Source organism: Carcharodon carcharias, chromosome 17 (assembly GCF_017639515.1).
Source record: "Carcharodon carcharias isolate sCarCar2 chromosome 17, sCarCar2.pri, whole genome shotgun sequence".
Classification (NCBI taxonomy): domain Eukaryota; kingdom Metazoa; phylum Chordata; class Chondrichthyes; order Lamniformes; family Lamnidae; genus Carcharodon; species Carcharodon carcharias.
This window is the reverse complement of record NC_054483.1, coordinates 45,721,846-45,741,331: the sequence shown is the minus strand read 5'-3', so window position 1 is coordinate 45,741,331 and position 19,486 is coordinate 45,721,846. Positions and strand designations below refer to the sequence as shown.

At 38.6% G+C, this 19,486-nt stretch overlaps 1 protein-coding gene across 6 annotated transcripts in view; it reads right to left on the bottom strand.

The window, feature by feature from the left end:
- Positions 1-453: 453 nt before the first annotated feature.
- Positions 454-19,486, bottom strand: part of herc4 (HECT and RLD domain containing E3 ubiquitin protein ligase 4) — a 160,002-nt gene continuing 140,969 nt past the window's right edge. For 4 of the 6 annotated variants that reach the window (XM_041209392.1, XM_041209393.1, XM_041209394.1 and 1 more), the window contains 5 exons: positions 19,399-19,465; positions 14,257-14,339; positions 10,816-10,999; positions 2,681-2,783; positions 454-2,554 (listed from right to left, as the gene is read on the bottom strand). In XM_041209392.1, coding sequence (XP_041065326.1) covers positions 2,346-2,554; positions 2,681-2,783; positions 10,816-10,999; positions 14,257-14,339; positions 19,399-19,465 — 646 coding nt within the window. In that variant the 3' untranslated portion in view covers positions 454-2,345. Of the gene's footprint in view, positions 2,555-2,680; positions 2,784-10,815; positions 11,000-14,256; positions 14,340-18,773; positions 18,881-19,398; positions 19,466-19,486 lie in introns of those variants that run through there. The other 2 variants (XR_005945633.1, XM_041209397.1) reach the window with 2 other exon arrangements.

Genomic DNA, 19,486 nt, shown 5'->3' with positions numbered 1-19,486 from the left:
CACCTGCAGTGTATTTTTGTGTGACAGTATGGGAAGCATAGTTGAAATTGTTTTTCATGTCTCCCAATACAAAATAGCCACAATGAAGCAAATATATTAATGAACAGAAGATGCAAATAAAATTTGCTGAGGCCATCTCACCTTGTTTATTTAATGTAAATGAGCTGAGTTTCTGATTGTGAATGGCCCATCTATTGGAGAGAAGGTCCAAAAGTGAGTGTGTGAATGGGAAGCCAGATTTATCCAGGTTGCTCTCATATACCCAAGACTCTCGTCAGAGACTTGGTGTTCTTGATGATCATGAAATTGTGTTCACAATCTTGGAGAGGTATATGGAGACACATCTCAACAAAAAGCAATATGATTCACTGGCATGGTCCAATTCCAATAACAGTTTCTCTTTTTAGTATTATGCCTGACTCTTGATGTTTTTAAAAAACTGACCACCACAAAAACACAGCAACCCCTTTATTGATTCCCAAATGCTACAAAATAGAACAGTAAATGAACAAAGTTGTCAGAGGTACTGAGAATTCTGATAAAAACTAACAAAATTGGTATTCTATTTTGGTACAGTTATTGTAGCAAAAATACTAAATACTTAAAGGGAATGAGTTTTCATAAGTTACTGTACAAGTCTTGAGGAACTGAATAACTGACTCAATGTATATTAAGCTGCAAGTTCTTAGCCAAACTGTTTAGCATTTCTCATACCTCATACTTGACTGAAGAGATGCAAATTTTCTCCAATGTGTAACACAATGTGAAGCACATTCTGGCAAATGTGAAGCGCCCAAATTGGGAGTTTCCATAACTAGGCTATATTTATATATATTTTTTGTGTTGTCTTCCAGTATTTTTTTTTGACCTTAGCAAATTTTATTAGCTGATTCTTTTAAAATCGGAGAACATTCTCAAACATGCTTCTACTACAATTCTCCCAAATGCAACTAATTAATGTCACATTTATGATAAATACATATACTGTAAAGGCCAACTTCTAGCTCTTGATGCTACATTTTTACTAATATCACAGCATTACAGCAGGAAATATAATGATTATATAAGTATCTTCAGAGAAATACAAGCAAGTTTAATTATTAAGGCAGCTTAAATATCTTTACTCAAAAATTGAATCTTTAATTCAAAGTTGTAATGTATCTTTCATGGAGCAAGATAAAATTCAACAACTCTCCAAAATTTACTTGAAAATAAGTTATAGAATGGTGACATTTCAAAATAAAATCGAGATACATGAGCAAACACATTGTATTTTTATATGGTAAAAATATTTTACCCTTTAAATCTACAAGGTAGCAATGGCTATTGGTACAGTGTAAGTAACTTAGCACTACAGGGTCAGGGGAAATCCAAGACATTGGAGCTCCGGCTTGGAATGTTTAAATCCAAAATTCTTTTATCTTACTTTTGCATCTATTACAAAAATAATTTTAAGTTATTTCCTCATCTAACAATCACAGCTCTGTCTTCTCCCAAAGTTACCCCTTTGTTGAGATGGAGTTCTAGAAAAATAGTTTTAAGATTCAAAATTGCAAATTAATTTTATAGAGTAAGAATGGAGTGCCCCTTTAAACTGGGATCTTAGTTTTTGATCCCACTAGTTTTTTTGGGAAGTTTCTGGGATTGTACTCATCTTTGACACTTACTTATTTCTGCATTTAGGCTTATGCTGAATCAAAGTTTTTGCCAAGATTCTGTCAGTAAATGAACTGAGTAGAATACTTAGGTCCATAATTCAATAATTATGCATTTATTCATTTGTCGCAATGAAAAAGGGGTGAACAAGGGGTTTAGAAGTAGACTTTGTGAACACAAGCTCTAATGTACAGCATGCCAGTGCTGCCATATGCATATTTTCTCAATGATTTTACTACTTACCAAAAAGTGATTTAATTACAAAAATCTTAACGCTATTTACTGTTATCAACTAGTCATTAAAGTACAATGTAATCTTACATACAACTTAATTTACACTTGCCAACAAGTAATGAAAAAAAATTATAGGTGAATTTTTCATGCGCCTGTACTCCAGTCTCCCCATAATCTAGCTGACTTTGTATCTAAGGCTATGTATTAGTGCCTCTTCTGATGTTATCAATGTAGATCATTTACACCCATAATTTGTAAATATAATTTTAATATGTAACATTAACAGTGTACATGATTTTATACAAATTGCTAAAATTAACACATTGTAAGCTCTTCACCATTTGTTCAGTTCAATTTCTCACAGCACAGCATTTCTTGCTAAATGTGTAATTTCCAAGGATTCTGCTTTTTACCCAGCTCAAAAAGCAAAAGATGTGCAGTTAAGAGTTGCCTGTTCACACCAAACTGAAGCCTTCATAATGATCTATGGCTTTAACGAGCTTGGTCCTAAGGGTTTCTTTGTCTGTGTATTTTGGCAGATCCAGAAGATTAAAGCAGGTGTGTGCCACTGGAAGATAATTATCTCCACCTCCTGTTGGCTGAATGATAAATTTTAGGCTCTTCATTCCAAGAATTGGGATACGATCGCTGCCAGTTAGAAACACTGCAAAATAATTGCAAAAATAGATAATTATTCTCAGATCCAACCAGTGCACTGAGAAGGAAAGATTTAAAACAGATAAAATGAACAATTAAGTGCTATAGTAATTCAATTAGTTTAAATACTTACATAGAAAACGTTTTTTCTTTTCCAAAGGTAGTTCATGGAACACCTCCCAGAATAATTTGATGGTAGGATGATCTGCCCAGTATTCTCCTTTATATTCAGTATTCTATCCAGAAAAACACAAAGTTGTTTATTTGCAAAATCAGGAGAATTTATAGATTAGAAAAAAAGTTACAAACTGGAACCAGTGTTAGGTTAAATACTGTATGCCTGGAAGGCAGAGAACTTGATAATCTCACGACAAGGGATATCAGAATGGAAATCATTCTGTGGAATTCTGAGGGCTGATGTTTACAATTTTAAAAAAATGACTTGGGAGTACAAGGTATTTTTCGAGCTGTCTTAAGTTTGTAGGATTTGGGTGTAGTGGATCTAGACAAAATAGGTCAATGAATGGAGGGGAAAACACAATTCGACACTAAGTGCAACATCTTGAGATTAAGCAAAAAGAAGTGATAATATGGGTGCATATTGAATAGAAGCACTCCAATATTATATAAATGGAAAATTAAAGCACGAGGCACCTGTGGCTTTGTGGATAGATTGTGTTAATTGTTCAGTTTAGTTTTTCATGGGTGGTCAAGAAAGCATATAGAATATTGATATATACTTGGCCTCGATGAAAACACATCTGAAGAATCATGTTTAGATTTGCTTTCCATATTAGAGACACAGACAGCCCTGTATTTATGTAACATCTTTCATGACCACAGGATCTCTCAAAACACTTTACAGTCAATGAAATATTCTTTGAAGTCTTGTTGCTGTTGTAATGTAGGAAATGCAACAACTTATTTGTCATGAAGCTATTGATGTATATATTATTGGGAAATATTTTTCTTTTAAAATAGAGGTTTAGTCTGTGGGTATGTCTTAATTCGGTTAAAGCCAGCTAGTCTGGGTGCTTTGATGTGTACTAATTTTGATATGTAAGAGAGATAGTGTCCATTTGCATTTTTTGAATAGAGAAGCGGGGTGAAAACTGACACCTATCTAGCAGATACCAAGCAATATGTTTATATTACTAATAAAATTGGTACTACGAAAGGGGTTTTATCGTTTGAAGAGGGTAGTGATACAATGAGAATTTACATTCAATGGACGGTGGTGGGTATAACTTCAGCAGTTTTCGGGTGTGCAGAGCAGAGGCAATGTGAGATCAAAAGGCAGCTGTAAGCCTTCAACTGTCCCCACAGGAACCAAAGTGAAAAGAACCTCATTTTGAATTTGTAAGATGAAAATGCTTTGTCTGGTATCTGGTTAAGCCTATGGTTGCTGTTGCCTCAATGGGGATTAGTTTGGTAATTTGTTAAAAGTTTAGTCTAATGTAAAATCTCAAGAACTGGTGATCTGATTCCTGAATTTAGAGTCACGTCTCAAACATAACACTTAAAATTATAGGTTATGACAGTTGTTTAAAGTTTCCCTCTGGGATTTTTAAATAACTCAGCTGTACCAACTGCATTGGTCATAACACTATTTGTGCACAGTAAGGTCCCAAAAACAGCAGGAATAAATGACCAGATCATTTTTTCTTTGGGATAATTGTTGAGGGATAAATTTTGGCTAGGACACAGTAGAGAAGTCTCCTGCACTTTGTTGTATTAGTGGCCATGGGATCTTTTATGCTACTTGTAGGGGAAGATGGTGCCTTAGTTTAATTTCTCAGTTGAAGAGCCTCCGAAAGTGTATACTTTTTCAATATCAGTCTGGGTTATGGGCTCACATCGCTGTACAGGGACTTGGATCCACAGCCTTCTTATTCAGAGGTAAGTGTTCCATCTGTTGATGCGTGACCGGGGCATTGTAGGAAGAAGTCCAGAGGAAGGTAAAAGGCCGATTGCTCAACTCAACACGATGGGAGGTGGTTGAACTCAGATTTTACTCTCCAGAACAGGGTGATGGATTTTGAAATTTTTGCACAGTAATGGAGAAATTGGATTCAAGAAAGTTCTTCAGTCAGGCACAAAATTTAAAGACTGGGGAACATAATTAAAAGCTAGGATATCAAGAGTGGTAGAAATATGGTATTCCAATGTGCATGCTGCCCGTCCTTCCAGACCGTATAGGATGTGGGTTTGGCTTGTCTAAACATTACTACATTACTAATATACAAAGATAGATTACGAACAAATAGGTTAACTGCAGTGAGAAACATTTAAGGACATGGGAACTCAATTTAAAGTTACCTTGTCAGAATAGTGAAGGGAGTGGTAGAAATGTGGAATTAGTTACTAGAGTAATTCTTAAGCTATTGACTATGACAAAGATTTTTCTTTGAAATAACTATATGAAAACTGACTTCCACAGAGCCAGTTTTGCCAGGGGCATTATGACAGTGTAAAACAGGGTCATGCTGGTGAACTATCCATATGTAGTACTTTGCAGTACAGCACATTCTTGCTTTTAAAGAAACTGATCCTTTACATAAATTTCAGTTTTGGTCACACATACCAGAATTTTACCACCTAAGAAAATAGCTGCTCAGTATTGTAAGTGTCTACAGAATGTCAACACCCATATACAGTAACAAAATAGATCCTCTCCAATAAACAAGCATGCAGTGATAACAAACATTGTGGAATTGGTCTTTGCACATTGTGCACATTTCTGTAGTAACAGACATTTTTCAAATTCCAACATTCAAAAAGGGACAATGCCTCCTGAAATGTTCTTTCTTATAACATCACCTGTATAAAAGAAATACACCTCTCTAGTATAATGAGAATGATGTTTTGTCTTCAAATCATCAACTTGTTTTAACTTAATCGTTCAGAAAGTAACAGTGTGCAAATCTGACAACTTCTAGCAAGAGAAGAACTAAGCAATTCTTCAGTGCTTGTTGCAATAGCAGCAAGTGGAAGAAGGATCTTGATAGAGGGAAGAAATAGAGAGGAGATGAAGTCTCAACAAAGATGCCAGTCACTTGCAGCCACTAGGATGCTTGCCCAAGGAAAGGGCAAGCATGATATGAAATATCAGTCACTGGTTAAAGAGAGTATCTGAGCTGTGCCAGACTGAGAAAGACTGACACTACTTTGTCAAAGACCCAGAAGAGATGCACAAAAGCGCCTTATGTGGCCAGAAATTATCCATCAACATCTTATGATAGTTGGGTGACCATTACTTACTGCAGTATTATACTGAAACTTTGACACTGGTTAGTTCCAAGAACCTGATGTAAACTAATAAGTGAAGAAATGTGCATCAGTGTAAGTACATTAGGCACATTTTTTTCTCCCATGTATGCCAATGATACTCAGCTCCACCTCACCACCACCTCTGATTTGTCACACTACTTCCCTGACATCCAATATAGGATGAGTGGAAGTTTCTTTCATCTAAATATGGGAAGACTGTCAAGAAACTCCATTCCCTGGACACAATTTCCATTCCTGGCAATTTTAAAATCCTCATACTGGTTTTCACATCTCTTGACGGCCTTGCCCCTCTCCAATCCTTTAACCTCCTCCAGCCCTACAAAACTTTTCTGCAGTACTCTGCAGCCCAATTCTCATTATTCCACTACTGGTGGCTATGCTTTCAGCTGCAGTAACTAAGACTTGGGAATTTGCTCTAAACTTCTCTGCCTCCCTCTCACACGAATTAGGAGTAGGCCATTCAGCCTCTCAAGCCTGCTCTGTCATTCAATAACAGCATGGCTGAGCTGATTGTGGCCTCAACGCTACTTTCCTGAATACCCCCTTTTTCCTTTGACTCCCTTATTAATCAAGAATCTATCTAATTCTGTCTTAAAACTGCCTCTACTGCTCTCTGGAGAAGAGTTACACGGATTCATGACCCTCAGAAAAAAATTCTCCTCGGGCAGAATTTAGCCCCCAATGGGCGGGCGGGCCCCGCCGGTTCAGTGGCAGGTGGGCAGCTGAACTCCACCGCTGAAACAGGCTCCGCTGCCATTTTGAGTGAGCGGGCTACCGGACAGGAAGCGCTATGCGCTTCCTGTGCAGGGGGTGGGGGGGAGGGATTCTCCAACTGTCAAAGTGCGCTCTTTTGCACATGTGCATGAACGAGCGCATTGCTCCCTGAGACTATGTGCTGTCTCAGGGAGATTGGTGACAGTTTAAAAAACCCCAGAAATAGAAAAATAAAAAAATTAACATGTCCCCCCTCATGTGACAATGTTACACGAGATGTTAATAAAAATGAGTTTATTGAAGATTTTTTAAAACGGACATGAAACCTCATCCCGCCAGTGGATGAGATTTCATGTTTTTTCTACGGTCCGCCAGGACTCTTGGCCTGCCTGCCAACCTTAAGGTTGGACGGGCAGGGCCGTTAATTGGGTTAATTATCCTGTCAATTGGCCATTGACAGGTCAGCGGGCAGACAGCTGATTTCGCTGTCCCCCAGCCTTCCTGAATATTTAAATGGGGCAGGATGATGTCAGGGGTTCCTCCCAATGTCATCCCGCGTCATCTTCCTGTCGGTAAGCGGGCTCCGCTCCCAAATCACTGACGGAAAAATTCTGGCCCTGATCTCAGTCTTAATTTGGAGACCCCTTATTTTTAAACTCTCTCTCCTAGTTCTGGTCTCTCCCACAAGGGGAAACATCCTCTCAGCATCCACCCTGTCAAATCCCTTTAGGGTTTTGCATCTTTCAATAAGATCACCTCTCATTCGTCTAAACTCCAATGGATACAGGCACAATCTGTCCAACCTTTCCTCATAAGATAACCCCCTCATTCAAGGAATCAGTCGAGTGAACCTTCTCTGACCTATTTCTAATGCAATTATGTCCTTTCTTAAAATGAGGCCAAAACTGTACACAGTACTCTACATTGGTCTCATCAATACCCTGTACAACTGTAGCAAAACATCCCTACTTATATATTCCCATTTCCCTTGCAATAAACGACAACATTCTATTTGCCTTCCTAATCATTTGCTGTACCTGCATACTAACTTTCTGACATACATATACCAGGACACCCAGATACCTCTATACCTCAGAGCTCTGCAATCTCTCTCCATTTAGATAACATACAGTTTTTCTATTCTTCCTGCTAGATTGGACAAGTTCACATTTTTCCACAATATACACCATCTGCCAATTTTTCGCCCCATCACTTAACCTGTCTATATCTCTTTGCAGACTCTCTACTGCTTCTTGACAACTTACTTTCCCATCTAACTTTATCTCATCTGCAAACTTACCAACTATACATTCGGTCCTTTCATCCAAATCATTGATACAGATTGTAGTTGAACCCCCAGTGATGCCTGTGGCACTCTACTTGTTACATCCTGCCAACCCAAAAATGACCCCTTTATGCCTACTGTTTCCTGTTAGCTAACCAATCCTCTATCCATGCTAATGTTACCTTTACACCATGAGCTCTTGTTTTCTGTATTAATCTTTGGTGTGGCACCCTATCAAATGCCTTCTAAATACATCACATCCGCAGGTTCCCCTTTATCCATGATGCTTGTTACTTCCTCAATGAACTCTTAAATCAGTCAAACATGATTTCTGTTTCAGAAATTGTACTGAGATTTTCTAAGTGCCCTGCTATAACCTCCTTATTAATTGATTCCAGTCTTTTCCCTATGACAGATGTTAAGCTAACCAGCCTGAAGTTTCCTGCTTTCTGTCTCCCTCCTTTATTGAATAGAAGAGTTACATCCACTATTTTCCAATCTGATGAGGCCTTTCCAGAATCTAGGGAATTTTGGAAAATCAAAACCAATGCATCAACTATCTTAACGGCCAATTCTTTTAGGCCTTAGGATGAAGCCCATCAGGACCTGAGGAATTTTTAGCTTTTAGTTTTAATAATTTTCTGTGTGCTTTCCCTGGTGATAGTAATTTTTTAAGTTTCTCCTTCCCTTTCGCCTCTTGATTCACAATTATTTCTGGGATGTTATTTGTATTGTGAAGACAGATGTAAAATATCTGCTGCCATTTCCCTATTTTCTATTATTAATTCCTCAGGATCTCTCTCTAGAGGACCACTCACCTTAGTGACTCTTTTCCTTTTTAAATATCTGTAAAAGCTCTGTTTTCATATTTCTAGTTAGCTTTCTCTTACTCTAATTTTTCCCTCATTCTTTTAGTCATACTTTGCTTTTTTTATATTATGGCCAATTATCTGATCTCCCTATAACCTTGCAGAATTGTACAATTTGTCTTTCAATTTGATATTATCTTTAACTTCCTAGTTAAACATGGGTGATGCGTCCTTCCTCTAGAGCCTCTCTCACTAGAATGTACCTTTGCTCAGTGCTATGAAATATCTTCTTAAATATCTGCCACTGCATCTCTACTGACCTATCCCATAACTTAATTCCCCAGTTCACTTTAAGCCAGGACTGTTTTCATACCGTGATAATTCCCCTTAAGTTTAAAACAATAGTCTTAGACTCACTCTTCTCTCCCTCAAAGGTGATGGCAAAATTCAATGACTGCAACCTAGGGGCACTTTTACTATGAGATCATTAATTAATCCTGTCGCATTGCACATTACCAGGTCTAGAATAGCCTGCTCTCTGGTCGGCTGTAGAACATGTCGCTCTAAGAAACTGTCCCGAAAACACTATTGAGCTTATCTTCCAGGCTACCTTTGCCAATCTGATTTATCCAATCTATATGTAGATAAAAATCATCCATGATTATCGCTGTACCTTTGTCAAAAGCAACCTATTACTGCCTCCTGTATCCCTGTCCTACAGCGTGGTTACTGTTAGGGAGCCTATAAATTACTCTCAAAAGTGACTTCCTACCTTTACTATTTCGTATTTCTACCCAAACTGATTCAATATCTTGATCTTTAGAACTAAGGTCATCCCCCTCTAATGTACCAATGCCATCCTTAATTAACAGAGCTACTCCTCCAATTTTTCCTTGCCTCCTGTCCTTCCGCAATGTATATTCAGGTCCCAGCCATTGGCATCTTGCAGCCAAGTCTCTGTAATGGTTGTTGGGGTCATACAAATTTATTTCTATTTGAACTCTTAATTCATTTGTTTTGTTATGAATGCTATGTGCATTTAAATACAGAGCCTTTAGTTCGGTCCTTTATTTGCCTTATCTTAAGTTTTAAATTTGTATGCTCCGTCCTTTCATGCCACACTTTGATTATCATTCCCCTTATTGCTACCCTGCTCTCTTGGGTCTTTTCTCTTTAAATTATCTCGTCTTCCCGCTATTGATCCCTCGCCCCCACTATTTAGTTTGAAGTCTTCTCTACCGCCTTCATTATACGACTCGCCGAACACTGGTCCCAGCACGGTTCAGGTGAAAACCTTCCCGTGGTAGAGCTCCCACTTTCCCCAGTACTGGCACCAGTGCTCCATGAATCGAAACCCATTTCTCCCATGCCAATATTTGAGCCATGCATTTAACTTTCTAGCCTTATTTACCCGACACCAATTTGCTTGTAGCATAGGAAATAATCCCAATGTTATTAGCGCTGAGATTCTCCTTCTTTAAAATGTACATTTTTAAAATCAAATCTTTGGTTATGTGTCTTTATATCTCCCTCTGTGACTGTGCCAAAAATATTTTTATTTATAAAACTCTTAATGGCTTAGTTAATAGAACACAAGAATTAGGAAGAGCAGGCCATTCAGCCCCTAATGTAGATAATGAAGCCCCAGTTGGGGCCAGTGGAACCTTAGTGCAAGAGGCACAAGATGTTGTAAGTCAGACACACTAAGGTATCAGTTAGTATCAATTAGCATTAATCACCGTCCACTGCCATCAGTCTCTAGCTGGTTACATGTTAGATCAACTTAAGACACCAATAGTGGAGAATATGGTCTGAGTTTCTTAAGTAGATATCATTGCCAGCAGAATAGATTCTGCGTTTAAGTACCAACTGGCATAGGTTAAAACTCCTATTAAATTTAACAATTTTTTATCGTGACCTGCTGAAGCATATTTAAGACACACGTTGTGGATATTAGTAATTCCTAAGTGTTCGACATTTAGTGTATAAAGATTGAACAAGAAGCTTGCAAAGCTAATTGGTAGTACTGTACTTATTCAAAAAAATTAGAATTTTATTAGCATGTCACTGAATAAAATCAATTACATTCCTCCTCAGACATACTTCATTTTGAAAGTTACAAAATTTGCCAAATAAACATGCTTCATCATCTGGAGTGGTCACACTAACCTTTTCCCATTCGTTCCAGTCATAATTTGCGTTTCCAATCACCATTGCCTGTAATTCATTAGGCTGGAAGAGCTGAAGTACCTTTCCTCCACACACTTTGTGAAAGCCTTCATAGAAACCATCAAATAAAGGGGCAATTGACTTGTTGAACACATAGTCCACATATGCATCCACAAATTCATGTCTGGAAAAACATGAACAACATTTCTAAGTGACTTATACACAAATGCCAACACTGGACTAAATATTTAAGTATATAAGCAGAACATTTTTATTAAATAACTTTTCAAAAAACTCACATTAAAATCACAATTTTGAGCTTAGTGAACATTTCTCATAACCCAGTTACACTGCATTATATAGTATTGGACAGGAACCTTTTCTAAGAAAAGAGGTTATACTGCCTGGCTGCAGCACTGTTGCAAGAGGGAAAGTGAGACCTTCATAATGGCATATTCAAGTTTCTAGCTGCCAAAGCCTTCAGTGGCAAATAGGAGATGTGTAGTCATCTCTTTCCCATTAGAACATTGTGTTATCAGGTTTTATTTAAAATCTCAGTGCCAGTGTACAGCATAGTGATTGCCTTTCTGGAAAAAAAAATGCTGCCTGTTTGTTATGTTTGTGTTGGGAAAGAATATGCTGCATCAATGTCAAATGTCTAGTGCCACATGGGACATAACACACTTGACAATGTAAATGTTAGATTAAATAGCTTGCAAGGTCTTCATTCTTCCAATAGAAGCATTTTGATCAATGACAATATTTGACCAACAAAATCTCTAATCCAGTTTGGGGGTTAGCAAAATCACCCACATCTTGGTCTTTTTAAACATTAATGATCAAAGGCAAAAGGAGGGAGTGTTGGGGAGCATTTTTTCAATAAAAGTGACCATGCATCTAATTGTTGGTTTTGCCTGCCATTTGTAGATAATTCATTCAGAAGTGCCATTTATATGTTCTAAATAAATCACCCATTGCTATAGCTGCATATAACTGTCCACAAAAAACAGGACAAATCCAACCCACCCAATTACCACCCCTTTAGTGTACTCTCATCATCAGCAAAGTGATGGAAGGGGTTACTGACAATGCTATCAAGTGGCACTTATTCAGAAACAAACAGTTCACTGATGCTTAGTTTGGGTCCCGCCACAGTCATTCAACTCCTGACCACACTACAGTCTTAGTTCAAACGTGGACAAAAGAGCTGAACTCCAGAGGTGAGGTGAGAGTGACTGCCCTTGACGTCAAGGCAGCATTTAACTGAGTGTGGGATCAAGGAACCCTAGAAAAACTGGAGTCAATGAGAACCAGGGGGAAAACTCTCCACTGGTGGCAGTCATACCTAGCACAAAGATGGTTGCGGTCATTGGAGGTCAATCATCATACTCCCTGGGCATCACAGCAGGGGTTCCTCAGGTTAGTCTCTTAGACCCAGACATCTTCAACTGCTTCATCAATGACCTTCGCTGCATCATAACATCAGAAGTGGGGATGTTCACTGATGATTGCACAATGCTCAGCGCCATTCACAACTGCTCAGATACTGAAGCAGCCCATGACCATTTGCAGCAAGACCTGGATAACATTCAGGCTTGGGCTGACATGCGGCAAGTAACATTCGCACCACACAAGTGATGGGCAATGACCATCTCCAAGAAGAGAGTCCAACCATCTCCTCATGACATTCAAAGACATTACCATCACTGAATCCCCCACGATCAACATCAATGGGGGTTACCATTGACCAGAAACTGAACAGGACCAACCATGTAAATACTGTGGCTACAAGAGCAGGTCAGAGGCTAAGAATTCTATACAGAAACTCACCTAACTCCCAAAAGTCTGTCCACCACCTACAAGGCACAAGTCAGGAGTGTGACGGAATACTCTCCATTTGCCTGGATGAATGCAGCTCCAACAACACAAGGAGCTTGACAGCTTTCAGGATAAAGCAGCCTGCTTGACTGGCACCCCATCCAACATCCACTCCCTCCGCCACTAACACAGAGTGGCAGTGTATACCATCTACAAGTTGCACTGCAGGAACTCATCAAGACTCCTTCAACAGCACCTTTCAAACCTACGACCTCTACCAGCTAGAAGGACAAGAGCAGCACATGCATGGGAACACCATCACCTGCAAGTTCCCCTCTAAGCCCCACATCACCCTGACTTGGAAATATATTGCCTTTCCTTCACTGTCGTTGGGTCAAAACTCTGGAACTGCCTTCCTAGCAGCACTGTGGGTATACCTACACCACACAGAGTGCAGTAGTTCAAGAAGGCAGCTCACCACCACCTTCTCAAGGATAATTAGGGACGGGCAATAAAAATTCTGGCCTAGCCAGCTACATCCACATCCTGTCAAAGAATTTTAAAAAATGAAGAATGGGGTAGCACACACAAGGGAAATACTTTCAGCCAACTTGCTTTTTAATTTCCTAAGAATGTTTAAATTTTCATTTTTAAAAATGAAATCCAACTGAGAAAATACTGGGGTAATCATTTGTAATATCCAGAAAAAGATCTTAACTCATTAATAAATCAATTAAGTACTCTTCCTATAAACAAGGCTGGTTAGTGTTCCCTACGTACAGCTGTTGACATGTCACACAGTAGTAATGCATTCTTTCATATGTTCTCAAACAGTAGCTTTTGGGCCACTGGGAAGAGATCGGTGGAGGAAATGAATACCAGAAGCTACAAGAAAATCAGGCACTCCGAAGAACAGTTGGGCCTTAGAAGTAGACTCCATAAGGATAGCCAATTACATTAGTTGAAAATTGTATTGCTTAAAAAAATATGAACTATTTAAAGCCAACACAGCAGATATATTTTGCATAATTTCAATTTTAATTAATAGACAATTTGAAGTAGCCAACTTTGACTTAAGGTAGATTGTAGTTTCAATCATTTATTGATTGAAGAAAAGAATGGAAGAATGCTTGGAGCCTGGTTATAAAAATAACAGATCCATAGGCTATGGAAGCAGCTAGGAGAGATCATGGAGAAATAAAAAAGGCAAAAGTAGTGAATAGTGTCCTGATTAGCTGTTCAGGGGAAGAAGTGCTCTTTATAGCTGACTGCACTCCCCTTAAACAGCATTGAGTGAACTTCTCTCTCTCAATCCACCCCACAAAGCAGTCCACTGGTCTCCAGACCTATGTGTAAACTCAGACAAGTGAGAATGCTGATAACTAAAGCATTTATCATTTATCTTTCACTGTCATTCCATTTATAGGTGATCACTTCCATAATATTGTAAAATTAAACATTCATGCATTAAGACATTGTTCAGTGAATGCGTAAAACGTCAGCTGCCATTTAATATAATTATTGTAGTTAATGGATTATTTCTGAACTGGATAAAGCTTTAAAAAAAACATGTTGCAGCTTTAACTAATATTTTCTGCAACGTATCTAAACAAGTTCTCTCACCTGTTGTATTTAGTGACAGGAATATTGGTGCCATCTGGAGCCAACTCTTTAATTTCAGTTACTCCAAACTTTTCTACTGCAATCTGTTTAAATAGATAGAAAATTGGAAAAAGTAAACTGCCAACTACAAATCTTTAAAATATTAAACTGTTGTGAAAAGATGTTCTCAGGGAACAAAAGGATTCTACCCAATACAAGGTTAGAATACGCTTAGCAAGTACAGACCAAGACTTCTTGTAAAGGGACTTCCAAATTTATTGTCCATCCTGGTTCTATTTTTCAATATTTCTGTTTTAATTTCAGATTTCCAGATTTCCTCATTTAATCTTTATTTTGACGTTAATCTTGCAAAGTGCAGAAAAGTACATTGTTTCAGTATTTAAATAGCAGCAATGCAACAATGTGGGATTTTAGGTGCATCAGGAGGTATCTTTTCAGTGAATGCCAAGTTCCTGAAATGAACAGTTCCATAAAACTACAGGTCAGCTGAATAGTTCAAGGAAAAACATTTAGAATATTGAACATGTCACAGGGAAACACAGATTCCCGTAAAGGGCTGAAAATTTGAGTCCCAAACATCATGGTACTCTAATGCAGAAGAGAGAACTCAATGGAAATGTGTAATGTAAAAAGCAGCACTATTGAAATTTAACTTCCATCAACTTTAAGTTTAAATTTGTTGCCAAGCTGCTGTAGCCACTGATCGCCATGGTGGTGCAAGCCAATCGACAGGTGCTGTTGCCATTTTTCTTTATCAGCTAATATCTCCCAAATACAAGAATCGATGTTTTAGGCTATAGTGTTGCGATAGCAAGCATCCTTAAAGCGAAGCTTTATTTTCCTACTGCTTGTATGATATTGGTTACCTCACCATACAGGAAACCCTTAAGTATGCCATCCTTAGGTATTCCATCCTGCGAACTGTGCCCGAACCAGCAAAGTCACCTCTGCTTAATGAGTGCCAACACGCCCGAGAGCTTTGCCATTGAAAAGTCTGCTGGATTTGTAATTTTTCCCTTCCAATGTTTGTCCAAAATGTGCCACCAGCAGTGAAGCAGAAATCTGTTGAACTTCCTTTCTTGGTAGTTGTAAGTCATTCTTGCTTCACAGTCACACAAGATGCTAAGAGCACAGGCCTCATAAACCTGCATCCAAGTCCTCAAAGTCAATTTGATGTTATTCCATGCAAAGACCTCTATCTTACTTTTGTAGATCTCACTAAAACATTCAACACTGTCAGCAGGGCAGGATTCAACAAGATTTTTCACAAAATTGCTGTCTACCAAAGCTCCTCAATCTTATTTGCTCCTTCCACGATAACAAACATCGCAATGTACAGTTTGATGGCACCATGTCCAACAGCGTCAGCAAGAATGGAGTGAAACAGGGTTGGATCCTAACCTCCACTTTGTTAGGTATCATCTTCTCCATGCTCCTGACCATTGCCTTCCCTGCAGATATGGAAGGAGCTTACCTCCATACTAGGTCAGATGGCAAGCTCTACAATCTATTCAGGCTGAAAGTGAAGACAAAAATACAGCACATCTTGACCAGAGAACTTCTCTATACTGGTGATGCTGCACAGGTTGCTCACAGAAACTCAGATTCAAAGACTCATGGATTGTCTCTCCCATTCCTGTAACTTATTGTCCCCGACTATAAGCATCAAGAAAACTGTGGTCATGGGACAGGGAGTCACATCTACACCCCCGATCACACTAAATAACACTAGGTGGAAATGGTTAGCAAATTCTGCTACCTTGGGTCCACGGTAACAGACAATCCAACTCTTGATGCAAAGCTTGATATACTCATTGGCTACCACCTTGGGCCAACTCTCGAAATGTAATGGAACAACATAATGCTGTAGCCAAACCAACATATTTGTCAAAGTTATTAGTTCTTTACTTTTCTATCCTATGCTCCCTATTTATAAAATATCAAATTATGTTGGTCCTTTTTTGGCTTTAACCATCTTCAGGCACACTTTGAGAATTGAACCCTTAAATTTCTGTTGATCCACTGTCAGAAGAATCTTTCCATTCAGTATATAGTCCTAATGCATATTTCTTCATACCTTTGTACATTAAATTGCATCTAATGTCTGTCTCTTCAACTGAACCCATTTATACCTTATAAAAACAAAAAACTGCGGATGCTGGAAATCCAAAACAAAAACAGAATTACCTGGAAAAACTCAGCAGGTCTGGCAGCATCAGTGGAGAAGAAAAGAGTTGACGTTTCGAGTCCTCATGACCCTTCGACAGAACTTGAGTTCGAGTCCAAGAAAGAGTTGAAATATAAGCTGGTTTAAGGTGGGGGGGGGGGGGGGGGGGGGGGGGGGGGGGGGGGGCATGGAGCCCCCCACACACCTTAAACCAGCTTATATTTCAACTCTTTCTTGGACTCGAACTCAAGTTCTGTCGAAGGGTCATGAGGACTCGAAACGTCAACCCATTTATACCTTGCTGTAAATGTCTATATTCCTCCTCACTAGTCACCAAACCCCTACTTGTGTTAACAGCAATTTGAGATTCTGTTCCTTTCACCCAAGTCCAAATCATCTGTATATAGATAACTCAAGTGCACCCAGCACTGACCTACAGGGTACAGAACTTCCAATTATTCTCCAGTTTGAGCAATACCCATTTACTTCAATGGTTTCCTGTTAACCAACATTTTATCCATGCGACCATATTTTTTCTTGAATTAATGTAATAGACTTCATCAAATGCATTCCAAAATTCCTGCAGACAATGGCTGGGATTTTGCAGTCAGCGGTGAAACGTTCCAAGAAAACAGCTACTTTTTCATTCCAGATTGGTTGTTCAGCAGTAGGTGCTGCTCAGATTATTAAAAACCCAGTTACACCTCACTAAGCAGGGCACAACATTTTGAAATCCCTAACACTGATGAGTGGAAAAGGGCAAGTTCTCTCCAGATCAATCGATCTTGCTGACAGGGGTGGGGAAGTCTACAACGAAGCCTATAGTAGAACAACGGATGACAGACCGCAACTTCAGGATTTCTGCGTTAATCTACTCTTGCACTAAATCCTGAAGCTGTGGTCAGATTCAAAACTATAGTGATGGTGAACACTGATAGTTTACCAGCAAAAACCCTGCAAATTTTGGCAGTACATGAATTGCTCCTTAGGAGACCCAGCACGACACAATGGGCTGAATGGCCATCTCCTCTGCTGTAACGATTCTATTATATAACATTTATAGCATTTCTTTACCTATGCAAATCAACCACTCTTCAAAGAAAAACACATTTCATTTGTCACGCCTTGCTAGATTCTGACTAATTTCAAAGGGACTTACAGAGTATAATAATCTTGAGACTAACTGCAGTATAGTTACAAAAGCAAAATGCTGTGGATGGTGGAAATCTGAAACAAAACAGAAAATGTTGGAAACAGTTTATCCTTTGCACTCTCAAGCCAAGGTGGCACTGACTAATCTCCAGCCTAAAAGGTACAACGTGCATATTCAAGGAGGTTTGAAAGCTGGTTGCCAGTGACTCTGTCGTCACTCACTGACTTCTTCCAATGGTCCAGAGTGCATTCCATCAGAATTCTAACATTCAGGATGAATTCTGCTAGTCCTTTCGCACCCAGTTCCTTTTCAAGATACCTCCTCTATATCCTCCCTAGTACATATATCCTCCGATCATTTCTAAACAAAGTATTTAATATCTCCACATTCTTTCTTCCTCAATTAGACTTACTTATTCACTTTCCTGGGTGTTTCTATCCTCTGGCTTTTATCTTCATTTATTAAATGTTTGTAAAAAAATGATTTTTCATAATTTTTTTGCTTTTTTCATGTTCCCTTTTGCCCTTCCACTCTCCTTTCCACTAGGCTTTTTATATACCAAATGCTCCAGTCAGGTTTGATGGACCAGCTGTTATTCTCTTACCCGCCAATTTTGAATGTTTATATCCCTCACTTTTCAAGTTTGTTTAGTTTCAATCTTTCCATTTAAATGCAGAACTCTGCTTTGATTACCCCTTTTTGCTTTAGAGCAATTTATTTCTTTAGCACACACCTAATTGTAGATTTCCCATTACTGATCTATTGACCCCTTTGCTGCTTTTACTGCTTGGCTTATTTGGGTCAGATTCCTTCTTATCAAACTGAATTTGCCTTTTTCTAACAATCCATACTTGTGGCTCTTAATTGTACTTTTCTATTCTTACACTGAACCTAATCATTTCATTTTCCAGCTGCTCTACTATTCTCATCAGTTATTTGACCCACTTCATCTCCTAAAACTAAATCAAGCAATGCTTATTTCATTATTAGGCTAGAAACACTGATGCAAAAAGCAGCCTGGGGTGTACTCTGAAAAGCATTCTTCATTGTTCTACAAGCATTAATTTTATTCCAGTCTTTCCTCCAACATTTAAAGCCACTCAAAACAACTTTACCTGTACATGCATATCTTTGAACTGCATAGATCTCCCATTCTCTGATATCCCCCGTTTGGTGGCCAATAATGCAAACGAGAAATTTCCATTTCCAAGTTCCATCCATGCAAAATCTTAGTGCTATAACGGAAGGATGCCCTGGGGGTTGCATTGTTACAGAATCCCTTACCACCCACCCAGTTATCATTCCTGAAAATGTTGGAAACAGGGAATATTAAGATCTCAGTCCTGTTCAAAAACAAACCATGTTTCCATTACATCACATTCCTCCATAGTTTCTAACTCTCCAGTATTGCTTTTAATGCTTTGTACATTCAGATACATATCATTCAATCCTGACTGCAATTTTTCTTGCAAAACTGACCCGCTTTCCTTTTTTTTTTTCTCATTTTCTCATTGATTTTTTGATATTTCTTGCTTCCTCTATATTATGGCATCTAATTTAAAAACGTAGACAGCATTAGCATAACCCACTAGCACAATGCTGCCAAGAATCAAACTTTGCAAAATCACTTCACACAATTATTCATTATTAGGGGGAAAAAACCCTTGTTCAACTTCTCATCAACACTAAATTCTGATTGAGGCTACACTTCCCACTAGGTGTGTTACAGCTTTATTCCTGCCTTTAGGTTTTTGACACCCAGAGCAAGAAATCAGTTTGAAAGTGCTTTAAAACAAACAATCTGATTGAAGTAACGACTTACTGTGAAGTTGAGGGAGAAGGTGTCTTCCACAGCCTCCTCTGGGTAATCCAACAATTGCTGCATACTCCTGTACAAAAGTACCGATTGA